The sequence below is a fragment of the Suncus etruscus genome, chromosome 9 (genome assembly GCF_024139225.1).
Source record: "Suncus etruscus isolate mSunEtr1 chromosome 9, mSunEtr1.pri.cur, whole genome shotgun sequence".
NCBI classification, from domain to species: Eukaryota; Metazoa; Chordata; class Mammalia; order Eulipotyphla; family Soricidae; genus Suncus; species Suncus etruscus.
This window is the reverse complement of record NC_064856.1, coordinates 16,925,180-16,951,296: the sequence shown is the minus strand read 5'-3', so window position 1 is coordinate 16,951,296 and position 26,117 is coordinate 16,925,180. Positions and strand designations below refer to the sequence as shown.

At 44.5% G+C, this 26,117-nt stretch overlaps 1 protein-coding gene across 3 annotated transcripts in view; it reads left to right on the top strand.

Moving 5' to 3' along the window:
• The window catches only part of PHF20 (PHD finger protein 20), a 121,812-nt gene extending 101,864 nt beyond the window's left edge, over positions 1-19,948 (top strand). For all 3 annotated transcript variants that reach the window (XM_049779142.1, XM_049779144.1, XM_049779143.1), the window contains 6 exons: positions 4,422-4,600; positions 5,891-5,990; positions 9,359-9,554; positions 12,346-12,754; positions 14,726-14,909; positions 18,174-19,948. In XM_049779142.1, the coding sequence (XP_049635099.1) occupies positions 4,422-4,600; positions 5,891-5,990; positions 9,359-9,554; positions 12,346-12,754; positions 14,726-14,909; positions 18,174-18,316 (1,211 nt within the window). In that variant the 3' untranslated portion in view covers positions 18,317-19,948. The remainder of the gene's footprint in view (positions 1-4,421; positions 4,601-5,890; positions 5,991-9,358; positions 9,555-12,345; positions 12,755-14,725; positions 14,910-18,173) is intronic.
• Positions 19,949-26,117: the final 6,169 nt, after the last annotated feature.

The following is a 26,117-nucleotide window of genomic DNA, read 5'->3' as shown; positions in this document are numbered from 1 at the left end:
GATCACTATCTACAGCCAGTGGGAGAATAAGTAGTCTATATGGATCAGAGAGAGAGAGAGAAAGAGTGTGTGTGTGTGTGTGTGTGTGTGTGTGTGTGTGTGTGTGTGTGTGTGTGTGTGTGTGTGTGTGTGTGTTGTCTAGTCCAGGAAAACAATATGGAGATATCTCAAAAAATTGGAAATTGAGGGGCCGGAGGATAGCATAGCGCTAAGGCATTTGCCTTGCAAGCAGCCGATCCAGGACCAACAGTGGTTTAAATCCCGGTATCCCATATGGTCCCCCGTGCCTGCCAGGAGCGATTTCTGAGCACAGAGCCAGGAGTAACCCCTGAGCACTGCTGGGTGTGACCCAAAAACAAAACAAAAAAAATCCCTGGAAATTGAGCTCCCATATGATCCAGCAATACCACTTCTAACATTATACCCTAGGAACTCAAAAGCACAATACAAAAATGCCCTCTGCACTCCTGTTTGTTGTAGCACTGTTTACAATAGCCAGAATTTGGAAACAACCCAGGTGCTTGACAACAGATGAGTGGCTAAGGAAATAGTGGTACATCTACAAAATGGAATACTGTGCTGCCATTTGGAAAAATGAAGTCATGACATTGAGACTATTATGCTGAATGAAATTAGTCAGAGAGAGAGTGATAGACATAGAGTAGTCTCATCGTCTGTGGGATATAAGAAAAGTAAAAGATAATATGGTAATAATACCTGGAGACAATAAGAGATTAAGACAAGAGATTAAGGCCTGGTGGGGGGGGGCCTGGAGAGATAGCATGATAGCATGGAGGTAAGGCGTTTGCCTTGCATTCAGAAGGTCAGTGGTTCGAATCTCGGCATCCCACATGGTCCCCTGAGCCTGCCAGGAACGATTTCTGAGCCTAGAGCCAGGAGTAACCCCTTAGCACTGCCAGGTGTGATCCAAAAATCAAAAAAAAAAAAAAAAAAAGAGATTAAGGCCTGAAGAACCAGCCCATGATATGAAACTTAACAAAGAGTGGTGAACATAGCCAGAGAAATAACTCTACCAACAACTACCATGACAATGATAATGAGAGAGAGAGAAATAGAATGCCTATTTTGAAGACGGCAGGGGTTGGGGAGGAGGGAAATGGGGAACATTGGTGGCAGGAAAGTTATACTGGTAAAGAGGTGTATGAAACCCAACTACGAACATTTTTGTAGCCATGTACTTAAAATTATTTAAAAGAAAAAAATTCCCAAAGTACAGATATATATAAGGTATTATTTTATATGGTTCCCCTATGATAGTCTTCAGGAGACAAGTACATTAACCATAGAGCTATGCTTTGCTATGGAATTTCCTCAAAGCTAATTGGGAGATTTATAGTATAAAGCTCAAACAGCATAATAGTTGATACCTTTTCCAGTTATCTATATTTCTAGGAACTTAGATAATTTAATTATATGTTTGTGTTTACATATTAAAGATATACTTCATGATATTCCATATAATGTCAGACCGTTTCTTCTTGGAATATTTATGGGATTTCTCGAAAGTTTTATAACTGTAAGTTCTTTGTTGGCCACACCCGGTGGTGCTCACGGACTATTCATAGGCTCTACACTCAGAAATTGCTCCTGTCATACTTGGGAGCACATGGGATTCTGGGAATTGAACCCAGGTCAGCTGCATGTAAGGCAAATGCCCTACCCTCTGTGCTATCACTCTAGCCCTGTAAGTTTTTTTATAAGTAAAATGTAAATTTTAATTAAAAAAAGTAGGGTTTTCTCTTTTACAATATAATTTCTCAGTTTCTTTTTTTTCTTCTTTTTTTTTGTTTTTTGGGCCACACCCGGTGACGCTCAGGGGTTACTCCTGGCTATGAGCTCAGAAATCGCACCTGGCTTGGGGGACCATATGGGATGCCGGGGGATTGAACCCAGGTCTGTTCTAGGCTAGTGCAGGCAAGGCAGGCACCTTACCTCTAGCGCCACCACGCCGGCCCCAATTTCTCAGTTTCTAGTGATGTGAAACAGACCTTGATTTGAGAATACAATATAGTATACTTTACACTAACGTCTACATTGATTTAATTTAACTACATATGACAGTCTTAAAGTTTTGCCAGCTATGTTGTCTGTAGAAACTCTGGGCCGCCTCAAATTTTCTATCAGAATTTAGGATTATTCTGATGATTTTGTTTGGGGTGGGTGTTGTGAGGTTTGGGCCACACCTGGTGGTGTTCAGTTATTACTTCTGACTCTGTGCTTAGAAATTACTCCTGGCAGGCATAGGATGCCAGGGATCAAACCTAGATTGGCTGCATGTAAAGCAAACACTCTACTCTACTCTGCTGCTCTAGCCCCTCCAATGACTTTTTTGTCTGAGCACCCTGAGCATTTTTTGTCATCAACTTTGCTGTGGTTTATTCCACTAAAACAGATCCTCTCAACCCTTTCTCATCAATATCCTCTTCTCCATGTTTGTTTGTTTTTGTTTTTTGTTTTTTTTTTTTGGTTTTTGGGTCACACCTGGCGGTGCTCAGGGGTTACTCCTGGCTATCTGCTCAAAAATAGCTCCTGGCAGGCACGGGGGACCATATGGGACACCGGGATTCAAACCAACCACCTTTGGTCCTGGATCGGCTGCTTGCAAGGCAAATGCCGCTGTGCTATCTCTCTGGGCCCTTTTCCATGGTTTTTAAAGTATTTTTTTCTGGGGCTGGAGCAGTGGCGCAGCTGTAGGGCATTTGCCTTGCACGCGGCTGACCTAGGACGGACCAAGGTTCAGTTCCCCTCCCCACAGCGGTCCATATGGTGCCCCAAGCCAGGAGTGATTTCTGAACGCATAGTCAGGAGTAACCCCTGAGCGTTGCTGGGTGTGGCCCCACAACAAAACAAAGTATTTTTCTCTAATATTTATTATAATACCGTGATTTACCAATTCATGATTTGCTGTTCACAATACAGTAATTTCAGACTCTAATTCCTCTACCATTGTGACCTTCCTTTCACCAGTGTCCCCAATCTTCCACCCACCACCATAGCCTGCCACCATGCAGGCACGAACACATTTACTTCATATTGCTTGTTACAACACAGGGGCAAATGGAATTCTCAAAACTTAGATTAACACAGGTAGTCTGAAATGATTGTTCTGTTTCGTCATGGTGGTGCTAAAGTCAGTGTCTAATGATTTAATGGGCTGTGGTTGGTTCTACTTGAGTCTTTAGTTTTACTGTTTAGGATGATCTTGGTGGGTAGATTACTTTGTAATCCATTAGATTTTCTGTCATACTACTGGGCTGACAATATAAGATATTGAAGTTTTCAGTAGTCACATGTGGCTTCGCAGTCCAGGATTAATAGATTAAGACCTATTTAGTAGCTTGAAAATACATAGGTTACTTTTTTTTTTTTTTTTTTTTTGCTTTTGGGTCACACCTGGCTCTGCATTCAAAAGTTGCTACTGGCAGGCTCAGGGGACCCTATGGGATGCTGGGATTCGAACCAGGGTCTGTCCTGTGTTGGCTGCATGCAAGCAAACACTTTACTGCTGTGCTATTGCTCTGGCCCCTATATATTACCTTTTTTTTTTTTTTTTTTTTTTTGGGTGACATTGGGCAGCGCTCAGGGGTTACTCCTGGCTCCACACTCAGAAATTGCTTTTGGCAGGCTCGGGGGACCATATAGGATGCCGAGATTCGAACCACCATCCTTCTGCATGCAAGGCAAACGTCTTACCTCCATGCTATCTCTCTGGCCCCTATATATTACTTTTAACTATAAATAGTCAGGTACTAAGCTTAGTGATTCTAGTTCTGGTGCCTGGAATGCAGAGCTTAAGGTGGCTATCATTTGGGCCTAGTGGTGATTTTGGTGAAGTGGCTCTGTGTCTTCATAGGGAGTTGTAGCTTCTTAGTAAACAAACTGTGAATGAGAGTTGCCACTTACTTTGCTCCTCACTCAGAATAGTGTCCCACAGCCAGGCAGCATGTTTTGTCAGGCATTACTGGGTGACACTCCCAGGAAAAGGTGGTCCTCATTTCTCCTCTCTGTGACAGTTCACTGAAGTGTGGAGCCGTAAGGTTTATCCTACTCTCTACTGTCTAGAGTTTAAACATGTTTTATTAGGCTGGGAGATAGTACAGCCCTTACAGTATTTGCCTAGCCTGGTACTTGACCTGGCTTCACTTTTGGTACCACATGGACCCCTGGCATCACCATGTGCAAAGGTTGCATCCAAGAATTTGAGTGTGGCCCTTGAGGCCCCCAGCATTGCATAGGTGGTCTGGGTAGTTTCCGCCACTGCAGGACTGGAGCAGCACTGCACTGAACCATCAGCTCCAGTGACTGAGAATGCTTACCGATTGTTGGGAGACCCTGGCAGGTAAATAAGTATTTTCAGCAATGATTTTTAATGGTGACTGTTGTTTTTTTTTTCCTCTCAGAGGAGGATAATCTGAGCATGTCCTCTTCTGAAAGTTTTTTTTGGAGTGATGAGGAGTATGCTCCAGACATCGATGTGACCACCAATCCTGATGAAGAACTGGACACAGACGAACGCTATGATTTTGAAGTGGTGCGCTGCATCTGTGAGATCCAGGAAGAAAATGACTTCATGATCCAGGTGGGCCTGGTTTCCATCACATAGAACTAGAAGAGCACCCAACACTTGTCCACTTTTAGTAGTAAAAGACTCTTACTACAGCTTTGTTCTGGACTCTGGCATGGGTCTTTAGAAAATGACGTGTTAGTTTCTTCAAGCAGCCTCCATAAGCAGATAGGAAAAGTATTCCATCTTGTAGATAGGAAACAGTCTAGGGGGAAATGGCCTGTGCTAAGACACACAGCTAAGGAGTCTGAACCAGAATCCAAACTCAGCTTTGTGTTAATTCAACTTAGCTTTTCTCTAAGGAGATGAATAAGTCTTTCTCCCTAAAAACTAATCAGAAAATGGGCCAGAGAGATAGCACAGTGGTAGGGCATTTGCCTTACAAGTGGCCAACCCAGGGTTGACGGTGGTTTGAATCACAGCATCCCACATGGTCCCCTATGCCAACCAGGATAGATTTCTGAGCACAGAGCCAGGAGTAACCCCTGAGTGCTGCTGGATGTGCCCCCCCCCCCAAAAAAAAAAAAAAAAACTAATCAGAAAGTGAAAGCACCTAGAAATAGAAGTGAAAATACTTTTTTAATTATTTTTCCTGGGAGAATAAAAGTGGAGGGGGGGAATAAATAAGCATTTATTGTTGTCGTTTGTATTGGGGACCACACCCAGCAGTGCTCAGGTTACTCTTGGCTCTGTGTTAGGGATTACTCATGGCAGGCTTGGGGGACCATATGGGTTCAAACTCCGGTATGCCACATACAAGGCAAGTGTTCTACCAGCTGTACTATCATTCCAGCTCCCCCAAAACCACTAATTGTGCAAAGTGTTTTTTATTCAGGCTATCCAATACAGTTGCCTCATTAACTATTGATCACTTAAAGCACTTAACATGTGGTTTGTAGGTTCACATTTTTGTTTGGGGAGTCATACCTAAGGTGCTCAGGGGTTACTCCCTGCTTGGTTTCTGCAGGGAGACTTTGTGGTGTTGGAGAGCAAAGCATTGTGCTCTGCTCAGCCTACTCAGCTCTCTCAACCAGCCTTCTTTTTTAATTTTTATTTCATTATTTGTTGGTTTGAGGGCCACAGCTAAAGGTGCTCAGGTACACCTCATCTCTGCTTGAAGTACCATGCAATTCTAGAGAACTGACCTTGACTTGAGGCTGGAATATCAGGATCTCTCAGCTCCCATGAAGTCCGCTCTTTCCCTCCTATCTCCCTCTCAGAACCTGCTGCCCCCACAAATAGATCTTAGACCTGGATGTTGAATAACCTCTGAGTTTAATTTTATTCCTTCTTTAATTCTCACAGTGTGAAGAATGCCAGTGCTGGCAGCATGGGGTCTGCATGGGATTACTGGAAGAAAATGTGCCTGAAAAATACACCTGTTACATTTGCCAAGACCCTCCAGGTAGGAATTTCTGGAGGGTAGGAATTTCTGGAGTCTGTGATGGCAATGATATGCAGCCTTTTCCTTCTCCAGTTGAAAATGACATAGCCACTGTGTGCCCTCTGAGACATGCATCAGCCGGATTCCCATCCCACTTCACTTTTGTTGCTGATCCAAACTTAGGGAACCTAAAAAGAACTTCATCTAGAGCCATACTTTTTTTTTTTTTTTTAATTTTGGGCCACACCCGGCGGTGCTCAGTGGTTACTCCTGGCTGTCTGCTTAGAAATAGCTCCTGGCAGGCACGGGGGATCATGTGGGACGCCGGGATTTGAACCAACCACCTTAGGTCCTGGGTCAGCTGCTTGCAAGGCAAACGCCGCTGTGCTATCTCTCCGGCCCCTAGAGCCATAATTTTTAAACTACCTGCCTACCTGCTGACTGACTCATTGGAAACCACCAGCTTAGTGGAATTTTTCCTTGGTTGGTGGTAAAAAAAAACATGTAAGAACTGATCTCTTGGGCAGAAATGATAGTATAGTAGGGCATTTGCCTTGCATGTGGTCGACCCAGGACGGACCCAGATATGATCCCTAACATCTCATGTGGTCCCCTGAGTCTGCCAGAAACGATTTCTGAGTGCAGAGCCAGGAATAACCCCTGAGAGCTGCTGGGTGTGGCCCAAAAATCAAAAAAAGGGAAAAAAAAAGAGTTCTATAAACGTTTTTATATTGCACAAAAAAAGTCTACAAAATGGGGCCAGTGTGGTGGTGCAAGTGGTAAGGCAAGCGGCTAACCTTGGACGGACCACGGTTTGATCATCCAGCATCTCATATGGTTCCCCAAGCCAGGAGCAATAGCCAGGAGTAATCCCTGAGCATCACCAGGTGTGGCCCAAAAACAAAAACAAAACAAACAAATAAAAACAACTAGGAATGCTTTGTAGGTTTGGGGGTGTCAGGCTTGTGAAAGGATCTGACCTCAGCTCCTGTTTTAGGAAGTTTTTTGTTTGTTTTGGGGCCACACACCTGCCAGTGTTAGTGTTAGTCCTGACTCTGCAGTCAGTGCTCACTCTTGGAGAACCATATGGGATGCCTTAGATTGATTGAACTCGGATCAACTGCATGCAAGTCTAGTGCCCTACTAGCTGTACTATCACGCCTGTCCCTAGTGTTTTCTTTTTCTGAAGAGTTCCTGGCTGGGGTCAGAATGATAGTACAGTGGATGAGGCACTGGCCTTACATTTCCTGACTACAGACCTGTGGTCTCAGCCCTTCATTTTTTCAGAGCTGTTGTGGGATTAGAAAACTGCCTCTGCTCTTTCTAGTGGCATCTGTCCCTTCTTCATTGCCATTAGGAAGGAAGCAGTGCCAGTGGGGAGAGAAGGGGAAAGTTATAATTATGTGGATCCTGCCTGCCAGAGCATTTAACTAGTGACTTAGCTGGATCCATTGGGCTTATGATCACATCACAGACTAGCCCCTCACTCTTGGTTTTCCTTTTCCAGAGATCTCAGTGGTGGGTTTAGTTTGTTTTGGCTATCAATGGGACATTCACATCTCCCTTCACTCCTGTAGATCTCTTCCCTGGGTCTTAGCACCACGATGCCCTTAGTGCTAAATACTGCATGAGAGCCTTGTTTTCATTACTTTTTTTATTCCTATGAGGCCTGGTAGGAATGCCTCTCAGTCAAATTTTGGTTTTGAGAAAGAAATAGATGCCCAGAGCATATGAATGACTTTCCTAATAACATAAAGCAAATTTGATACATTGTCTTAGTTTTTTTCTTTTTTTTTTTATTGTTTGTTTGTTTTTTGGGTCACACCTGGCAGCACTTAGGGGTTACTCCTGGCTCTAGCTCAGAAATCGCTCCTGGCAGGCTCAGGGGACCACATGGGATGCCAAGATTAGAACCACTATCCTTCTGTATGCAAGGCAACGCCCTACCTTCATGCTATCTCTCCGGCCCTCATTTTTCAATCACACTCAAGTTACTCAGTCTTTTTGTGTTCAGGGATCTAGTTCAGATTGGCCTCATTTAAAGCAGGCATTGCACCCACTGCATGCACTGAAACTCATGGGGTCAAATCTTGATATTACTGGTAGTCCAGGGAATAATGGCCACCACATTTCATCTCCAATAAGAAGGTCCTCTTTGGAGACAGAAATCTCTATTATGACTCTATGCCTGCTTTTACTAATTAATTAGTTTATAGGGAGGAATCTCTTTGTTATTGGAAAAGAATATGTTCAGAATATTAGTCTGTGATTCATAGAATAGTATAGAGTGGTGGGATCTCAAAGACCAGGAATTAAATCTTGTCGGACACCAGTCCTACCAGTCTATGATGAGTGGTGTAAATTTCTCTCCATCTTTCAGGTGCCCCCCCCCCTTTTTTTTTTGGCCACACCCGTTTGATGCTCAGGGGTTACTCCTGGCTAAGCGCTTAGAAATTGCCCCTGGCTTGGGGAGGGGGGTACCATATGGGACCCCGGGGGGGGGGGATCAAACCTCGGTCTTTCCTTGGCTAGCACTTGCAAGCCTTACCTCTAGCGCCACCTCACCGGCCCCTTTTCAGGTGTCCTTAACAGAGTCAAGGCTTATCCCCACCATGATTTTGTAAAGCCAGAAAAACCTAACCATCTGAATAGGGATTCCTTGGCTTGTTTCAAATTTTATTTTTTGGTTTTTGGGTCACACTTGGCAGTGCTCGGGGGGTCACTCCTGGCTCCACACTCAGAAATCGCTCCTGGCAGGCTTGGGGGACCATATGGGATGCCGGGATTCGAACCACCGACCTTCTGCATGAAAGGCAAACCCCTTACCTCCATGCTATCTCTCCAGTCCCTTGTTTCGGATTTTTAAAAAGTGGGTTTTGGCACATATATACAACAGTGAAACTCTTCCAATAAAGAGTTTCTTCCAATGTTCTAGTTTGGTCTTCCAGTACTATGTTTTATTCCTCTCTACAGAACCTTGTGATCAGGCCCCTGAAGTCATCAGATCATCTGTTAGGTGGTTGATGATCTAAGACCCGAAGGATTAGCAGTGTGGCTCAGGGGTAGAAAATTTGCAGTGCATGTGTAAGGTCCTGGGTTCAATCCGTGATACTACAATAAAATAAACCCATCATCAAACTCTTTTTTGCCAGATGGTAGTTATCAATCCATAACAAGTTGGGTTTATTTTTTTTTTTTAAGTTTTGCGGAGCTATGGCTAGAAAAACTGTTAATGTAAATTAAAGAGGGCCAAGAACTTCAGGTTTTCTTTCTGCAAAGAAGGAAGGAAGTGATCAAGTAGGAGACAGGATATGAAAGATTATTGTGTATGATGAAACTATCTGTCCCCTTTAGAGATTGTATTCTCAACCCTCTCGTCACTGCTTTAGGTCAAAGGCCTGGCTTCAAGTACTGGTATGACAAGGAGTGGTTAAGCAGGGGGCATATGCATGGCCTGGCATTTTTAGAAGAGAACTACTCCCACCAGAATGCCAAGAAGATTGTAGCCACCCACCAGCTTCTCGGTGATGTGCAAAGAGTGATTGAGGTTCTGCATGGCCTGCAGCTCAAGATGAGCATCTTGCAGTAAGTGTGGCCCCTACAGTTTTGGAGCAAGCCTGATTTCTGTGCTGTCTGAAGCAACGGAATCTAAGCAGGGATGTGAGCTGTGTGCCCTCTGCTCATAATCAGTGGTGGGTGGAGGTGGTTGGTGTCCGTGTAGGAGTTTTGAGTTGGGGAGAACAGGACTTCGTAATGCTCAGGACCAGTGGTCCTCAAACTTTTTAAACAGGGGGCCAGTTCACTGTTCCTCAGACTGTTGAAGGACCGGACTATAGTGAAAATAAAAACTATGAACAAATTCCTATGTACACTGCATATATCTTATTTTGAAGTGAAGAAACAAAACGGGAACAAATACAATATGTGGCCCGCGGGCCGTAGTTTGAAGACCCCTGCCAGGACTATCATATCATCCCTTTGTTCGGAGATCACTCCTGACAGAGCTCAGGGACAATATGGAATGTCAGGAATCAAACTCAGGTCAACCACATGCAAAGCAAGTGCTCTACCAGACTCTAATTTCATGCTCAATTTAAATAATGAAATTGACCATGATTTAGTGATCAATTAAATAGTTAATTGATTTAATAAGTTAATTTTGGGGGGCCACACCCATTTGACGCTCAGGGATTACTCCTGACTATATGCTCAGAAATCGTCCCTGGCTTAAGGGGACAATATGGGACACTGGGGGATTGAACCATGTCCGTCCTAGTCTAGCGCTTGCAAGACAGATGCCTTACCTCTAGCGCCACTTCTCCAGCCCCTTAATAAGTTAATTATCAATTAATTTATGTGTGGAAGTTATATATGATGAGAGAGTTGAAAGGTGAAGTTTATAGTGACTTTAAAACATTGGGGCCGGAGAGATGGCACAGCGGCAACAAAAAAAACCAAAAAAAATCCAACACATACACACATATACACACTTCATAGTAAATAGATTTTATATTATTTACAGTTAATAAACCAAACTAAATCAGGGTGGAGGCATAGTAAGTAGGGCATGTGCTTTGCACATGGCCAACTTGGGTTCGATCCCCGGCATCCCACATGGTCCCCCAAGCTTGTTAGGAGTAATTTCTGAGTGCAGAGCCAGGAGTAACTCCTGAGTGCCAGCAGGTGTGGCCCCAAAACAGTAAATAAATAACAAATTAAACTTTCAAAAATACCTTCTCTTAAAATTGCTGCACTTCTATAGTTTCTATTCTGTGTTTCCTGCTGGTGCTTAGGATAACAGGATAACTCCTGGCTCTGCACTCAGGAATCACTTCTGGCAGGTTCTGGAACCATATGGAATGCTCGGGATTGAACCTGCTTTGCTCTGTGCAAAACAAGTACCCTTCTATCTGTACTATTTCTGACCCTCTATTACCTATATTTGTTATTTTTATTTTGGGAAGACCTGGTAGTGCTACCCTTTGCTCATTGGAATTGTTTTCTGTGGTGCTTAAGGCACTAGTTTTGTCTTTCACACATAAAGTCTGTGTATCAGAGCTATTTCCCAGGTCTTTTTTTGGAGGGGTTGGGTTTTTGGGTCACACCCAGCAGTGCTCAGGGGTTACTTCTACCTCTATGGTCAGAAATCCCTCCTGGCAGGCTTGGGGAACCATATGGGAAGTCAGGATTCACTGTCCTTCTGCATGCGAGGCAAATGCCTTACCTTCATGCTATCTCTTTGGCCCCAATTTCCCAGGACTTTTGTGTCCTTTTTCTATAATTAATTATAACATAGGCTATATTATGTGATATATCATGTATGACATGACACTCTACTAGGTTAATCTCAAAATAGTGAATGATTCTTGTATACTCACAACATTGTATGTGCACATATAGGTAGAACCTTTAACAGATTCTCAGAGGAATCTTTGGTCCAGAAAGGGAATGGATTCCTTCTCTTTAATAATGAACTGTATTGGGACCGGAGAGATAGCACAGCAGTAGGGCATTTGCCTAGCAAGCAGCCGACCCAGGACCAATGATGGTTCATATCCCGGCATCCCTTATGGTCCCCTGTGCCTGCCAGGAGCAATTACTAAGTGCAGAGCAGAGCCAGGAGTAACCCCTGAGTGCCGCCAGGTGTGGCCCAAAAACTAAAAAAAAAATAAAGAACTTTATATGCTGGAGCTTCAGGTACTATTCTGTACCACAATATGGTACCCCAAGCACCACTGGGATTCACTTCCAAGCACTGAATTGTAAGTAGTCCCCTGGGCACTACTGGATGTGGCCCCAAACCCAAAATAGATAGATGAATAAAATGTTCTCTTTAGAATGGTTAGCAGAAGACAAGGAATTAGAATGTTCAAGAATTTGATATTGGAGTATAGGGCTGTGGTTCTCTTACCTATCTTGCCTCCCAACAAATATACTTTATTACTAATAGCATATATCTAGGTGACTGTCCCCCACTCTGAATCCCAGCTGCAGTTTGTTCTTGATTGCCATCATGTACCAGGCATTTGGTGACTATTAAGACTATATACAGTTGTTTTTAGGACGTTGCAGTTGATAAACCCATCATCACCAACCAGAATTCCTCACTTAGTCTTTATCCAGCTTGGGGCTGGTGGCAGACAGTGTCATAGTGAAAGCACAGGATTAGAGCCCTTTTGGGTTACCTGCCAGCTGTTCGGGGTCCCCAGAGACTTGACATATACTCCCAGGTGCCCATTTCTCTGACCTGCCTAACAAGTAGTTTGTGGCCAAAGTGGCCCAGACTGGAGCTGATCTCCCTAGTGTGAGGAGGGAAGCTATAGTACCCCTGTTGGAGTCCCGGTGTTCAAACTCTTTTCTGTTGCCTTCCCAACAGAAGCAGAGAGCATCCTGACCTGCAGCTGTGGTGTCAGCCTTGGAAACAGCATTCAGGGGAGGCATGCTCTCATTCTAAGCACCTCCGAAGCCTGGAATCCAAGTGCACAGAGGAGGCCCCAAGCTATCAAACTTTGAATGGTGAGGTTCTAGAGAAGTCCCCGGGCCTGGGCCTGCCCCGCTCCCTGGAGGAGTCCTACATCACCAGTGAGCACTGCTACCAGAAGCCGCGCACCTACTACCCTGCCGTGGAGCAGAAGTTGGTGGTGGAGACCCGGGGTGCATCCCTGGATCAGGCAGTCAGCCCCCTCCATGAGAATGGAGATGACTCTCTCTCCCCACGCCTCTGCTGGCCTCTCAACCAAGAACGAAGCAGGGGGGACAGTGACCCCAAGCCCAGCTCCCCCAAGGTAGGCAGCCCTTTTGCTCCTCACTGGGTGTCAGTGTACTTTTGAGAGTTATCCTCCTGGATTTAAGATATTATTATAAAACTATATTTAAGTTTGCTTATCAGAGATATTCTGTTTAATTGGATGTAAATCCAGATGAGCCCCTTTGTGATACAGATTACTAGGAAAAATTCACATCATCACATAATTCATGGGGTTGTGAGAAGTTGCAAGGAGATTTAACACACAATGGAACTGAGGGTGGGGAGAGGAGCACAATGGGTAGGGCTAGGGCAGTGCAGTAGCAAGGCCTGAGTACCACTGGATGTGACCCAAAACAATAAAAACAAGCAAAAAAAAAAAAAGGTGCCAAGTAGGAAAGTAATTTTTTTTTTTTTTTGGTTTTTGGGCCACACCCGTTTGACGCTTAGGGGTTACTCCTGGCTATGAGCTCAGAAATCGCCCCTGGCTTGGGGAGACCATATGGGACGCCGAGGGATCGAACCGCGGTCCTTCCTACGCTAGCGCTTGTAAGGCAGACACCTTACCTCTAGCGCCACCTTCCCGGCCCCAGTAAATTTTTTTGAATGTTATAATTTCCCCCTTAATACTTACTGTTAACCTTAGCCAAGAATGTTAGGGTACTTAGTAAACATCAGTTTTTTCAGTGTAGCTCCAAAGTGGCTTTATTCCAACTCTCCCACTCACAGCCCTAATGGGATATGATGGGAGATAGCAGCCCGTAGCTGCCCAATCTTTGCTGGTTTCACCAGTTTTCCCAAGTGCAACCCTCAGTCTGTTGGTCATTAAAGTCTTTGCCTTATGGAGTCCCTTTCTGCCATCCTCCTTGCCTATGTCTTCTTAGCTATTCACTGGACTGCAGCTGGGCCCCAGCCATTGTTGAGGCTCTGTGTGATTCGGGATCTTCACCCATGTGGTTCCTCCTCTCTCTCCGGACTTGACCCTGTGCATTGGTAGCATCAGCATTATTTATGTTGCTTAGAGGGATCCCCTGAAATAGAAGCCTGTTGGCCTGTGCCTCAATTGGTCCCTATTTCTAGCCTGGACAGAGCCACTTATTTTGAGTCTTGTTTTTGTCGTATTACTCTCAGCAGTACTCGGCTTTCTCCTTTCTCTGCTCAGGAGTCACTCCTGGCAGTGCTTATGGGACCATCTGCAATGCCAGGGATTGAATTGGCTCAGCTACCTGCAAGATTTTTCGTTGTTGTCTTTCTGCTCTTAGCTTTCTCCTGGAAGTGCTCAGAAGCCATATGTGATCCTGAGATTTGAGCTGGACTCAGTGACACGCAAGCGGCTAGACCCCTGCATTATCTCTGGCCACATTTCACAAGATCTAAAACATTTTATGTTGATGCTTAAAACTAATTTATGGGCTGAGAAGAATATTCAAATGGTATGCCTAGCATGTGTGTGGCTCAGAGTTTGATACCTGGTATCACATAAACCCTCTCTTCCAAGCACTACCAAGTATAACTTTTGTGGCCCTTAGAACTGCTATGTGTGGCCCTGATGGCCTCCAAGCACCATACTTCCATTCCCATCATTGAACTATCCTACTTAGAGTATCTACTCTGCCATCATTGAACTATTATTGCCAGGCCAAGCAATACTGGCTGTGGCCCCTGTAAGAAATAACTAGATTGTGTAACTCACATGTTGACTCATCAGGACTCTAGAACCATGCTGTAAGACCTAATTCAGCCCTAAGCAAATTGGCTGGTCGGCAGTGGGGCTGGAACTCCCCATTGGAACTCCAGATAAGGAGGCGCCCAGAGGAGGAGTGGGGAGTAGTCAAGGAATCTTGACTGAAGTGGGTTTTTCATGGACAGAAGCTGATTTCCCCCTGTGCATTTTTGGAATAAGTCTTAGGAATTAATTACCTATGCCTCATAACTTAAATGTTGTTGATTTATGAAAAAATAAAATAAATTTTTTAAAAATGTAAAAAAAAAAATGTCGTTGTCTCCCTAGGTGAGAGATTATATCTCCAAAAAGACCCTTCCTGAGGAAACTCCTACCCGGAAACTGCTAGACAGAGGTGGGGAGGGGCTGCACAGCTCCCAACAACAGTGGCAATTCAACCTGCTAACCCACGTGGAGTCGCTTCAGGATGAAGTCACGCATAGGATGGACTCCATTGAGAAGGAGCTTGATGGTAGGGTACCTTCCTATCCTCGATCTGTTGTTAGAACTGTGAACCCGCTGGTAGAGCTGCTTGGTGTACTCTCCACCCCCTAGACCAGTGGTCGGCAACCTTTTTTTTTCAACTGAGCCAAATCTCGCCAAAACCACGATTGAAATTTATTTTGAGAGCCACACAGAGCGCACACTGACAGAGGCCAGGAGCCGAGTCCTGACTCCTGGAGCGGCCGCCTGGCACACAGAAGAGCCAAATTAAAAGTGTAAAGAGCCATATGTGACTCACGAGCCACAGGTTGCCGACAACTGCCCTAGACAAACAAGATGTGTCCCCAAATTAAAAACGAATGTTCTTTGCCCACAATCTGTGCTTTCTCCCACCCTTACCTCTAGCCAGCTCTGTGGTGGACTGTCTCAGCCTGGGTCTAAAGCTGGAGGGTTTTTTTTTGTTTTTGTTTTTGGGTCACACCCGGCGGTGCTCAGGGGTTACTCCTGGCTGTCTGCTCAGAAATAGCTCCTGGCAGGCACGGGGAACCATATGGGACACCAGGATTCAAACCAACCACCTTTGGTCCTGGATCGGCTGCTTGCAAGGCAAACGCCGCTGTGCTATCTCTCCGGGCCCTTGTTTTGTTTGTTTGTTTTTTGCCTTACCTGGTGGTGCTCATTCATTTCTGAATGACTCTGCATTCAGAAATCACTCTTGGTAGGTTTGGGTGACCATTTGGGATGCCAGGATTTGAACCCAGGTTGGCTGCATGCAAGCCAGACTGGAGTATAAGTAGTGGCCTTCAGAGGGGATTATCATGCCAGGACAGGGCTAATGGACAAGTCTTCCTTGATTGTAAGGAACTCTTTGTGAGGAACAAAGAGTTTAGAAAAGTGAAGACTGGATCTGAAGAGTAGAGTGGCTTTTGTGTGTTTTTTGTTTTTGGTTTGTTTTTGGTTTTTGGGTCACACCCGGCGGCGCTCAAGACTTATTCCTGGCTCTGCTCTCAGAAGTCGCTTCTGGCAGACTTGGGGGACCATATGGGATGCTGGGATTCGAACTGGGGTACGTCCTGTGTTGGCCACATGCAAGGTAAATGCCTTACTGCTGTGCTATGGCTCCAGCCCCTGAGTTTGGGTTTCTTGAGGAACAAGTGCAGAGCAGGTTTTGCTCTTTCTGTGCCACTGACACCAGGGTCTAGAAAATTGTTCACGCAGATGAGGAGATGGATTAGAAAGGCTGCAGGCGGGTGGGAGTAATTTCAGGACCTATCTGGAGCCACTGGCAGCTGGCTCAATCATAGATAAAGAGATCCCAATTGCCCTCTCTCCCAGTGACACAGCTGCAGAAAGCAAGACAGCTTTTAAGAGGTTGGACCAATGATAATAGAGTGTGATTCTTGGTTCCCTTACATTAAATATTTAAAGGAAGAAAATAAAATCCAAGTGTTCTGTGGTAGCAGTGATAGGAAATAATATGAAGTGGCTTATAGCTCAGTTATGGAGTGTTGGCCTACTATTGTGGAACCCTGGCTTCAATCCTCAATCTCTGCCCCTTATGGATTATGGGATTTGTCTGTCTCTATGTCAACCAACTCCCATAGCCCCCAAAAACCGAACATGCAAATGATTGGATTAGTATTGGGCTGTAATGATAGCCCAGCGAGTAGGTCATTTACATTGCACGCAGTCAACCTGAATTTGATGCCCAGTATCCCATATGGTCCCCCAAGCCTGCCAGGAGTAATTTTTGAGCACAGAGCCAGAAGGAAACCCTGAGCGCCACCAGATGTGGCCCAACCACCTCCTCAGCCCCCAAACAAAAGAATATTAAGGGAGCTGGGAAGTTGGAGCAAAGGGCAGGAACATTTGTTTTGCATGCAATAGTACCAGTTTGATACACACACAAACTCACACACATGTCTGAAATAGCAGGTTTTCTGCTTTTCACATAGGATAGCATTAAGAAGTTGAGAAGGGGGGCCGGCGCGGTGGCACTAGAGGTATGGTGTCTGCCTTGCCAGCGCTAGCCTAGGATGGACCACGGTTCGATCCCCCAGCGTCCCATATGGTCCCCCAACCCAGGAGCGACTTCTGAGCACATAGCCAGGAGTAACCCCAGAGCGTCACCGGGTGTGGTCCAAACCCCCCCCCCCCAAAAAAAAAAAAAAAGTTGGGCAGGAACAATAAGGGTGCTCTTTTAAACCTTTCTAAGTAAGCTATGCAGCTGCACAGTAATTCACTAGCTCTTTGTGTCTGCTTAAATATAAATTCACTTACACTTTTGTACTGACTGTGTGTCATATGCTAAATAGCTATGTTGTTAGTGGCTACTATGCTGGACAATAGATCTAGAGACCTTTTGGGGGGGTAGTTGAGTCATACCCAGCAGTGCTCAGGGCCTACTCTTGGCTCTGTGCTCAAAAATCGGTCTCGGCAGGCTCGGGGAACCATATGGGATGCTGGGGATCAAACTCTGGTTTGTCCTGGGTCAGCAGCATGCAAGGCAAACACCCTACTGTTGTGTATCACTCCAGCCCTTGCAAACTTAATTTTTTTTTAGCTAAACCACTATGAAATAGAGTTAAAAAGTTGTTTGGTTCTGATCATACAAGGCTCCAACACCCATACTTTCACCAGTGTTCATTTTCCACCACCAATTTCACCAGTAAAGTTTCCTGTCATCCCACCCCCACCTACAGCCTGCATCTATGACACTTCCGTTTTCTAGAGATTTTCTATTATCATAGAAAGTCCTATTGGACTACACTGTTGTTTTGGTTTGGGGGTCACAACCAAAGGAGCTCAGTTCCTGGCAATGTTTGGAGGACCATACCGGATGCTGTGAATTGAATCCATGTCAGCCAGGCAAGGCAAGCATCCTACCCATTGTACTATTGCCCCATGAACTACTATTCTTTTTTTTTTTTTTTTTTTGGTTTTTGGGCCACACCCAGTAACGCTCAGGGGTTACTCCTGGCTATGTGCTCAGAAGTTGCTCCTGGCTTGGGGGACCATATGGGACACCGGGGGATCGAACCGCGGTCCGTCCAAGGTTAGCGCAGGCAAGGCAGGCACCTTACCTTTAGCGCCACCGCCCGGCCCCTGAACTACTATTCTTAATCAGCTCATCAAGTTTTGTAATAGGAGTTATGAGAGGGTGATGAGTTGAAATCACCTTAATTGGCCTCCCCATTCTCCCCAAGAGAGATCAGATGAGCCAAGGGGCTGAACTCCCTGGAGTTCTTGAAAGTAAATGTTGAAACTCACCATTTCTCTCTCTCTCCCCCAGTGTTGGAGAGTTGGCTGGACTATACCGGGGAGCTGGAGCCCCCGGAACCCTTGGCTCGGCTGCCACAGCTCAAGCATTGCATCAAGCAGCTTTTGACGGACCTGGGCAAGGTGCAGCAGATTGCACTCTGTTGCTCAACATGAAACTGAGCCCCTAAAACTTGTGGGGGCACAATCCTGGAGCACCTACAGGAAGTTTCATATATTTAAATAAACGTAGCATGCGGAATGCACGAGACACCAACAGACTTCAGATCTGGACAGGGAATGAGATGGACATTAGACAGATGGGAGGCTGCTCTGATTGCGAAGTCAACCCTGAAAGCAGCTGAGAGACTTTAGGGTTTCCCTCTTCTGTGCACATCCCTGAATGGAGAGTGAATCTTTTTGCACAAACTTCACTTGAAATTGTGCCACTGATGATAAATGAAATGAGAGCCAAAAAAGGTAGCTCGAAATGGTCATAAATTCAACTTCCTAGTTATTATATGGATTTTCCTGTTGTATTGGAACACATACCAAGCCTTTGGTTTCTACCTGGCATGGGTTTGGTGGCAGGCACCCAATCTCATTCCTCGTGACCACCCGTGGGCAGGCTGTGGCTTCATTCCACTTAGGCCGTGCTGTCTTCACTGGAGGATTCCTTCTCTTAGCTCGCCACTTCTTTTGCATGATGTCATGGTACTGGGGACAAGTTCTCTAAGCTTTCCCCCCAGAGTTGGGTGGGATTCTTTGTTTAGTTTTTTGTTTTTGTTTTTATTTTTTATGTTCTTTATGTAGTCAGGCCCCTGCCACCTGCGGAGGAATGACAATTTTACTGTAGAAAGAATTGAGAAGGAATTCCAAACCAAAGTAGGCAGGGTCTGGTACCCTAGGGCAGTGTTTTCTACCCACTCTGTGACAACTTCCTGGTTCTATTTAATGTCCAGAAAAGGTTTCCCATTTTTTTTTAACTCTTTCACTGAAAAGATTTGTTACAAGGTTGTGGTTTGGAAAATTATTTTATATGGTTGTAAACAAACTTCAGATTGTACATGTGCCGCTTTTCTTCTTCCCTGAAGGCTGTGTATATTCAGTAGTTGCATTTTCAGAATGGTTTTATTATCCTTTAACATCTAAATCTTCCTGTTTGTATTATTTTGTGAGAATAAGATGATTATGCTGCTTAATGTCCAGGTAACCTCTTTGTACCTTTTGAAACAATATTTGCGACTCTTACAATCGCTTTATTGTTTTTACCTTACTAGGCAGTTAAAGAAAATGCCCCATGCTTTGAGGTGTGCCCTTTTACATCGTTTAGTTTTCCTATCTTAAAGGCAAAAATCAAAGCACAGGTGTCCATTAACATTCATAATGGGTTTAAGAATCTGTAATGTTACAAGCTGCAACTATTTACTATGTAAACGTCAAGTAGTCAATATCCCAATAGCAGTGACCTGATCACAAGAAACTTTTGAAATGAATGGAGAGACTTTAAAGCACAGGTCATTATGGTCATAAAGTCTTTACTAAGATCTGTTTCAGGGAATATCTGTCTAGTGATTTGTTAACCATTTGATACACTCTGGGTTTAGGACAAGTTTAGCCTGCTGTAGTTTATCCAAAGGGGTTCCAATGGGACTGTAATGTAATAAAACCGACAGAATTCCCTGCAAGAAGCTATTTCCTATTGCTAACGGTGTTTCTGGTGTAGGAGGAAATCTTCAACGAATGTGCCTGGCATCTGTGCTTAGTAAAAATCAAACAATCACAATAAAAGACCTGTGGTAGGCCGGAGTGATAGTATGGGTAGCGCTTGCAAGTGACTGACCCCAACTGCTGCTGGGAGTATTTCCTGGGTTCATTGTGGCCCAAAAAACAAACACTTAAACAAAAAAGAATTGTGACAAGTTGTTTAAAAAAGGGAGAAAACAGGATGGTTTTTTTTTCCTCTAGTGACAATTGTGAGGTATGATGACTGTTGTATTATAAATGAATGATCAATTTTTCTGTTCTGAAAATACATTTGAATAACATATTGGGAAGTCTTTTTTTTTTAGATCGGGGATGGAATGCAGTTACACACATGCAAAGTAGTACATTCTCTACCACTGAGCTATATGTCCCCAACTCCTAGAAGATAGAACTTGAAGGCTGTCATTTTCATGTCTTTTTCCAAGATGGAAGCATAAGTGGAGAATTATCCTGTTTTGTCAAGTGGCTGTTACTGGGTTTATTGTTTAAATTTTATAAAAGAAATCATCCCATTTCACTCATTTGGGACTTTTGTCCTTAGGGAAACGGGGAAGACTAAGTTCTGATAACGTCAATAATGTACTTCCCTAATTTAAAGCCATGCTAGGGGCTCCATCCCCAATTCCTGGGTCAAGTTGAATTAATTCCAAGTTGGAGCACTGGAAAACTGTTATTTGAATATTACTGTTACCCTTTAGAAATATGTACACTACCTAAGTTTTCTTTTGAGAAAAACTATCCCTCTATAAAACATTGCCTTGACAAAAAAATTTTGGTTTGAGTAATCATTTTAAGTGATGAGTGTTGCAAGATGGGCCTTGGCTGAGCCAGCATTGCACTGTGGATACATATCTGTGTTTACACATTATTAGGATAGGTCAGAAGGCTATATATATAAATGTTGCTGTGGGTCATAATTTGCTAAACAAATTTCTGTATTTGGAAAAATAAACAAGATTTGTTGCTATGTTTTTGAGCATGCATTATTTAATTTTCCACAAACATTGCCTTCTAAAGGAAGCCATTTATGCTTTTAGGAATCAGGTTCCAAAACTTATTTAGCCTATTGTCCTCAAAGGGAAACAATTATTTACTTGTACTTAAAGTTATATGAAGCTACCCTCATGTCCTCCCTTTTGTGCCCCTGAGAGGGTGAGGACAGAAAAGGGATCACATATCAACTTTGGAAAACACTGGACCTGATCTTAATATATATCTCCCCGTGGGGAGTCAGCTGTAAGATCCTAAACCAAGGGTCTCAAACTCGCGATCCCCAGGCCATTTGCGGCCCTCTGTACATTTTGTGGCCTGCGGCTGGCCTTCAAATATCGCAGTATTCACGATTATTCACTTACTGACTAATCGCAATAAAAATCACATTAAACATTTTTTTTCTTTTTTTGTGGCAGTGCTCAGGGGTTATTCCTGGCTCCAGGCTCAGAAATTGCTCCTGGCAGGCATGGGGGAACCATATGGGACACCAGGATTTGAACCGATGACCTCCTGCATGAAAGGCAAATGCCTTACCTCCATGCTATTTCTCTGGTCCCTCATTAAACATGTTTAATGCGATTTTTTCTTACTAATGCGGTTTTATTGCGAATATTCGGTAAGCGAATAATCGCAAATACTTTGCGCCTAGCACAGACGTCATTTCCGCTGCTCCTGCCCGCTATCCCTTGCATTATCGGAGGCCTAAGGGAGAGTAGGGAGAGAAGTTTATTACAGAATTAGATTTTGTTATACCTTCATCATAACTTCATCAAAGCCTGCAGTGAAGAGAAAGATTGATGACGAGCACAGACAATTTCTGGGAAAGTGGGAGACGCAGTATTTCTTTGTTGAGCACAGGCATCCCCACATGTCTTATTTGCTCAGAGAAATTAGCAGTGCACAAGGAATACAACTTGAAACACCATTATTCAACTAAACATGCTGAGGAATGTGCAAAATATCAAAGAAATGAGAGAGCCAAGCGGGTTGCCAGTTTTAAAGCATATCTAATGAGGCAACAAGATTTCTTCAAGAAAGCAACCAAAGAGGATGTTGCATCAGTCGAAGCTAGTTACATGGTTAGTAAGGCATGTTAGTTAGTTAGTTTCCTTGCTAAGGCAGGGAAACCATTCACAGAAGGAGAGTTTGTTAAAAAAAAAAAAATGCATGTTACGGGGCCGGGAAGGTGGCGCTAGGGGTAAGGTGTCTACCTTGCAAGCGCTAGCGAAGGACCGACCGAGGTTGGATCCCCCGGCGTCCCATATGGTCCCCCCAAGCCAGGGGCGATTTCTGAGTAACCCCTGAGCGTCAAACGGGTGTGGCCCAAAAACCAAAAAAAAAAAAAAAAAAAATGCATGTTACAGGCTGCAAGTATTATCTGTCCGGAAAAGAAAGGTCAGTTTAGCAAAACCAGCCTTTCTGCCAACACTGGCAGAGCGCATTTCTGACATATCAAGTGACATTTATCATCAACTGTATGAGAAAGCCAAATGTTTTGATGCATACTCAGTTGCTCTTGACGAGGGCACAGATATAACACACTGCGCAGCTCACAATTTATGTCCGTGGTGTTGATTGCAATTTTAAATTGACAGAGGAACTGCTCACAATAATTCCAATGCATGGGGGCCTGGAGAGATAGCACAGCAGTGTTTGCCTTGCAAGCAGCTGATCCAGGACCAAAGGTGGTTGGTTTGAATCCCGGTGTCCCATATGGTCATCGTCCCCCCCTCCCCCCCCCCCCCCCCCCCCCCGTGCCTGCCAGGAGCTGTTTCTGAGCAGACAGCCAGGAGTAACCCCTGAGCACTGCCAGGTGTGGCCCAAAAACCAAAAAAAAAAAAAAAAAAAAATTCCAATGCATGGCCAGACCACTGCTAATGAGAGAATGCAGGTTTGCCATAGAAGAGGTTTGTTGGAATAATAACCGATGGAGCGCCATTGATGACAGGGAGGAAAAATGGAATGGTGGCACTTGTTCAAAAAAAAAAAAACTTGAAGAGGAGGGTGTAGAGAAGGCCATTTTGCTCTTCACTGCATTATCCATCAGCAGGCCCTTTGCAGTAAATGCCTGCCGTGTGACAATGTGATGTCAGATCCAGGGGCTTAAAGCACAGGAGGTTTTTTTTAGAGGAAATGGAGTCAGAATATGGAGATGTGCTCTATTTCACTGAGGTACATTGGCTCAGCAGGGAAAATGTCCTGAAAAGATTTTTTGAGTTGAGGGCCCGGAAAGATAGCACAGCAGCGTTTGCCTTGCAAGCAGCCGATCCAGGACCTAAGGTGTTTGGTTCGAATCCCGGTGACCCATATGGTCCCCCGTGCCTGCCAGGAGCTATTTCTAAGCAGACAGCCAGGAGTAACCCCTGAGCAATGCTGGGTGTGGCCCAAAACAAACAAACAAACAAACAAAAAGATTTTTTGAGTTGAGAGAAGAAGTGAAAGCCTTAATGGAGAAGGATGGAATGCTGTTTCTGAGTTGAGTGATCACAAATGGCTCATGGACTTAGCTTTTCTTGTTGGCATCACACAAAAGCTGAATGTACTAAACAAGATGTTACAAGGCCCAGGGCAGCTTATCAGTGCTGCCTATGACAATGTGAGAGCATTCTCCACAAAACTTGTGTTATGGAAATCCCAGCTCTCTCAGACAAACCTTTGCCATTTCCCAGCATGCAAGGAACTTGTGGATGCAGGCATACCATTCAGTGGTGAGAAATATGTTGATGCTATTTTTAAGCTAGAGAAGGAAAATGATCACAGATTTGCAGACTTCAAAAAGCACAGTGCCACTTTCCAGATTTTTGTGGACCCCTTTTCCTTTGATGTGCAAGATGCCCCTCCTGTGCTTCAAATGGAGCTCATTGACCTGCATTGCAACTGATCTCAAAGCCAAGTTCAGGGAGATTAGTGGAAAAGCAGACATGCATGGGCAATTTTTGAGAGAATTGCCCCCCAGCTTCTCTGAGCTTTCCTGAATGTTCAAGCGCCCCATGTGCCTTTTTGGGAGCACATATTTGTGTGAAAAGTTATTCTCCACATTGAACTTCAATAAGTCAAAGTACAGGTCTACACTTAATGATGATCATCTTCAAGCCATACTGAGGGTCTCAACTGCTTTCTCTCTAAAGCCAAATGTGGTTCAGATTTGTGAGAAGAAGCGCTGTCACGTCTCTGGCAGCAAGGAATAGGCAAAAGATGCCATGTTCAGAAGAACTGTTCATGATCTTCACTCAATGTTCTATTCGTGTTCAGAAGAAATAATTAAAACTGTTAATAATGACGTTTGAGGACTTCTTTTTTGTGAAATCCCTTATGCTGCCCTGCCTCACCCCGACTTTGCCTCCTGCGGTCCCCAGGTAAATTGAGTTTGAGACCCCTGTCCTAAACTAACACTGAATTATATGCTTTGAATGCATGGGGAAGGCCAAATCCAGGCTCAGCTTCATCCTCTGAGCAGCACTGAAATCAACCATTTCTGTCTTTTTCGTTCTTTTCCCCCACTACAGCATTAAGCCAGATGTGATCTATTGTAAAGGAAAAAGTTTCCCCTGAGTTTCCTGACTGCCCTGATCACCTACGTCCCCCTTCACAATTCTGGGAACTTGTAGACCCAGTTACAGTTTAACTTTCTTTCTGTTCCTACATGGTTTTAACCTGGTCATGTTAACCCTGTACGCTTGCACCTGAACCTTGCAAAAATGTGATTAAGCAAATGCCAGATGTCATGTACTTCCTAGAGCAAATCAATCTACTGTAACTTTCTATTGTTTGAAATACTATATACAGTTTGTAAGCTCATGGCTCGGGGCTGGCAGTTTCTGGCTTATGCTGGATTCTAGCACAGCCCCTGCATATGCTTGAAATAAACCCCCTGCTTTTGCATGAGACTGTGGTCTTGGTGTCTTTGAATGGCGCATCATTCTCCTGGACTTAACACTATAAAGATAATAGGGCTGGAGAGAGATGTGCAGTGGGTAGGATGTTTGCCTTGCATATGCTGACACAGGTTCCATCCCTGGAATCCCATATGGTCCTATTCAAAACCAGGAGTAATTCTTGAGTGCAGAGCCAAGAGTAACCAACCCCTGAGCATTGCCGAATGAGGCCCCTCCAAAAAATGTTTTTAAAAGATATCAAATTTTCATTTTACTGTTTTTTTTTTTTTTTGTTTTTTTTTTTTGGTTTTTGGGCCACACCCTGTGACGCTCAGGGGTTACTCCTGGCTACGCGCTCAGAAGTTGCTCCTGGCTTCTTGGGGGACCATATGGGACGCCGGGGGATCGAACCGCGGTCCGTCCTAGGCTAGCGCAGGCGAGGCAGGCACCTTACCTCCAGCGCCACCGCCCGGCCCCTCATTTTACTGTTTTTAAAGCAAAATGATTCATATCAGACTCTAGCCCAATCTGGCTTATTCTTTGTGGTAAGAACTTTATAGCATTGTTAAACCAAATGCAAGGAAGTCAGATTTCTCCTTGTATAAAAGAATTGACAATGTTGGGCCCGGAGAGATAGCATAGTGGCGTTTGCCTTGCAAGCAGCTGATCCAGCACCAAAGGTGGTTGGTTCGAATCCCGGTGTCCCATATGGTCCCCTGTGCCTGCCAGGAGCTATTTCTGAGCAGACAGCCAGGAGTAACCCGTGAGCACCGCGGGGTGTGGCCGAAAAACCAAAAACCAAAACCAAAACCAAAACCAAACAAACAAAAAAAAGAATTGACAATGCGATCAGGGTAATCAGGGATCACTGTGATCCTATTAATTCCTTCAGGGGTGAGCAAATAAGATTTCATAGTAGAGTTCTGTTGACAGCTTGTCAGTTGCTTTTGAATTTGGAATTCCACTTATTTTTGGTTTTGTGTTTTTGGGGGGGGGGGGCGGGGCACACCCGTTGACGCCCAAGGGTTACTCCTGAAATGGAGGAGCCATGTGGGATGCCAGGGGAATCGGGAATCGAACCACTGTCCATCCTAGGCTAGCGCCTACAAGGCAAATGCCTTACTTCTAGCGCTAGCGCTCCGGCCCCTCCACTTATTTTTAAAATAAGGAAATGCTGGATCAGTGATAGCACAGTAGGTAGACATTTGCTTTGCATGCAGCTGACCCGGGTTCAATCCCCAGCATCCCATATGTCCCCCCAGAATCTGCCAGGAGCAACTTGTCAGCAGAGTCAGGAGTAACCCTTATGTGCCTTCAGATGTGGCCCCAAAACTAAAAAAATA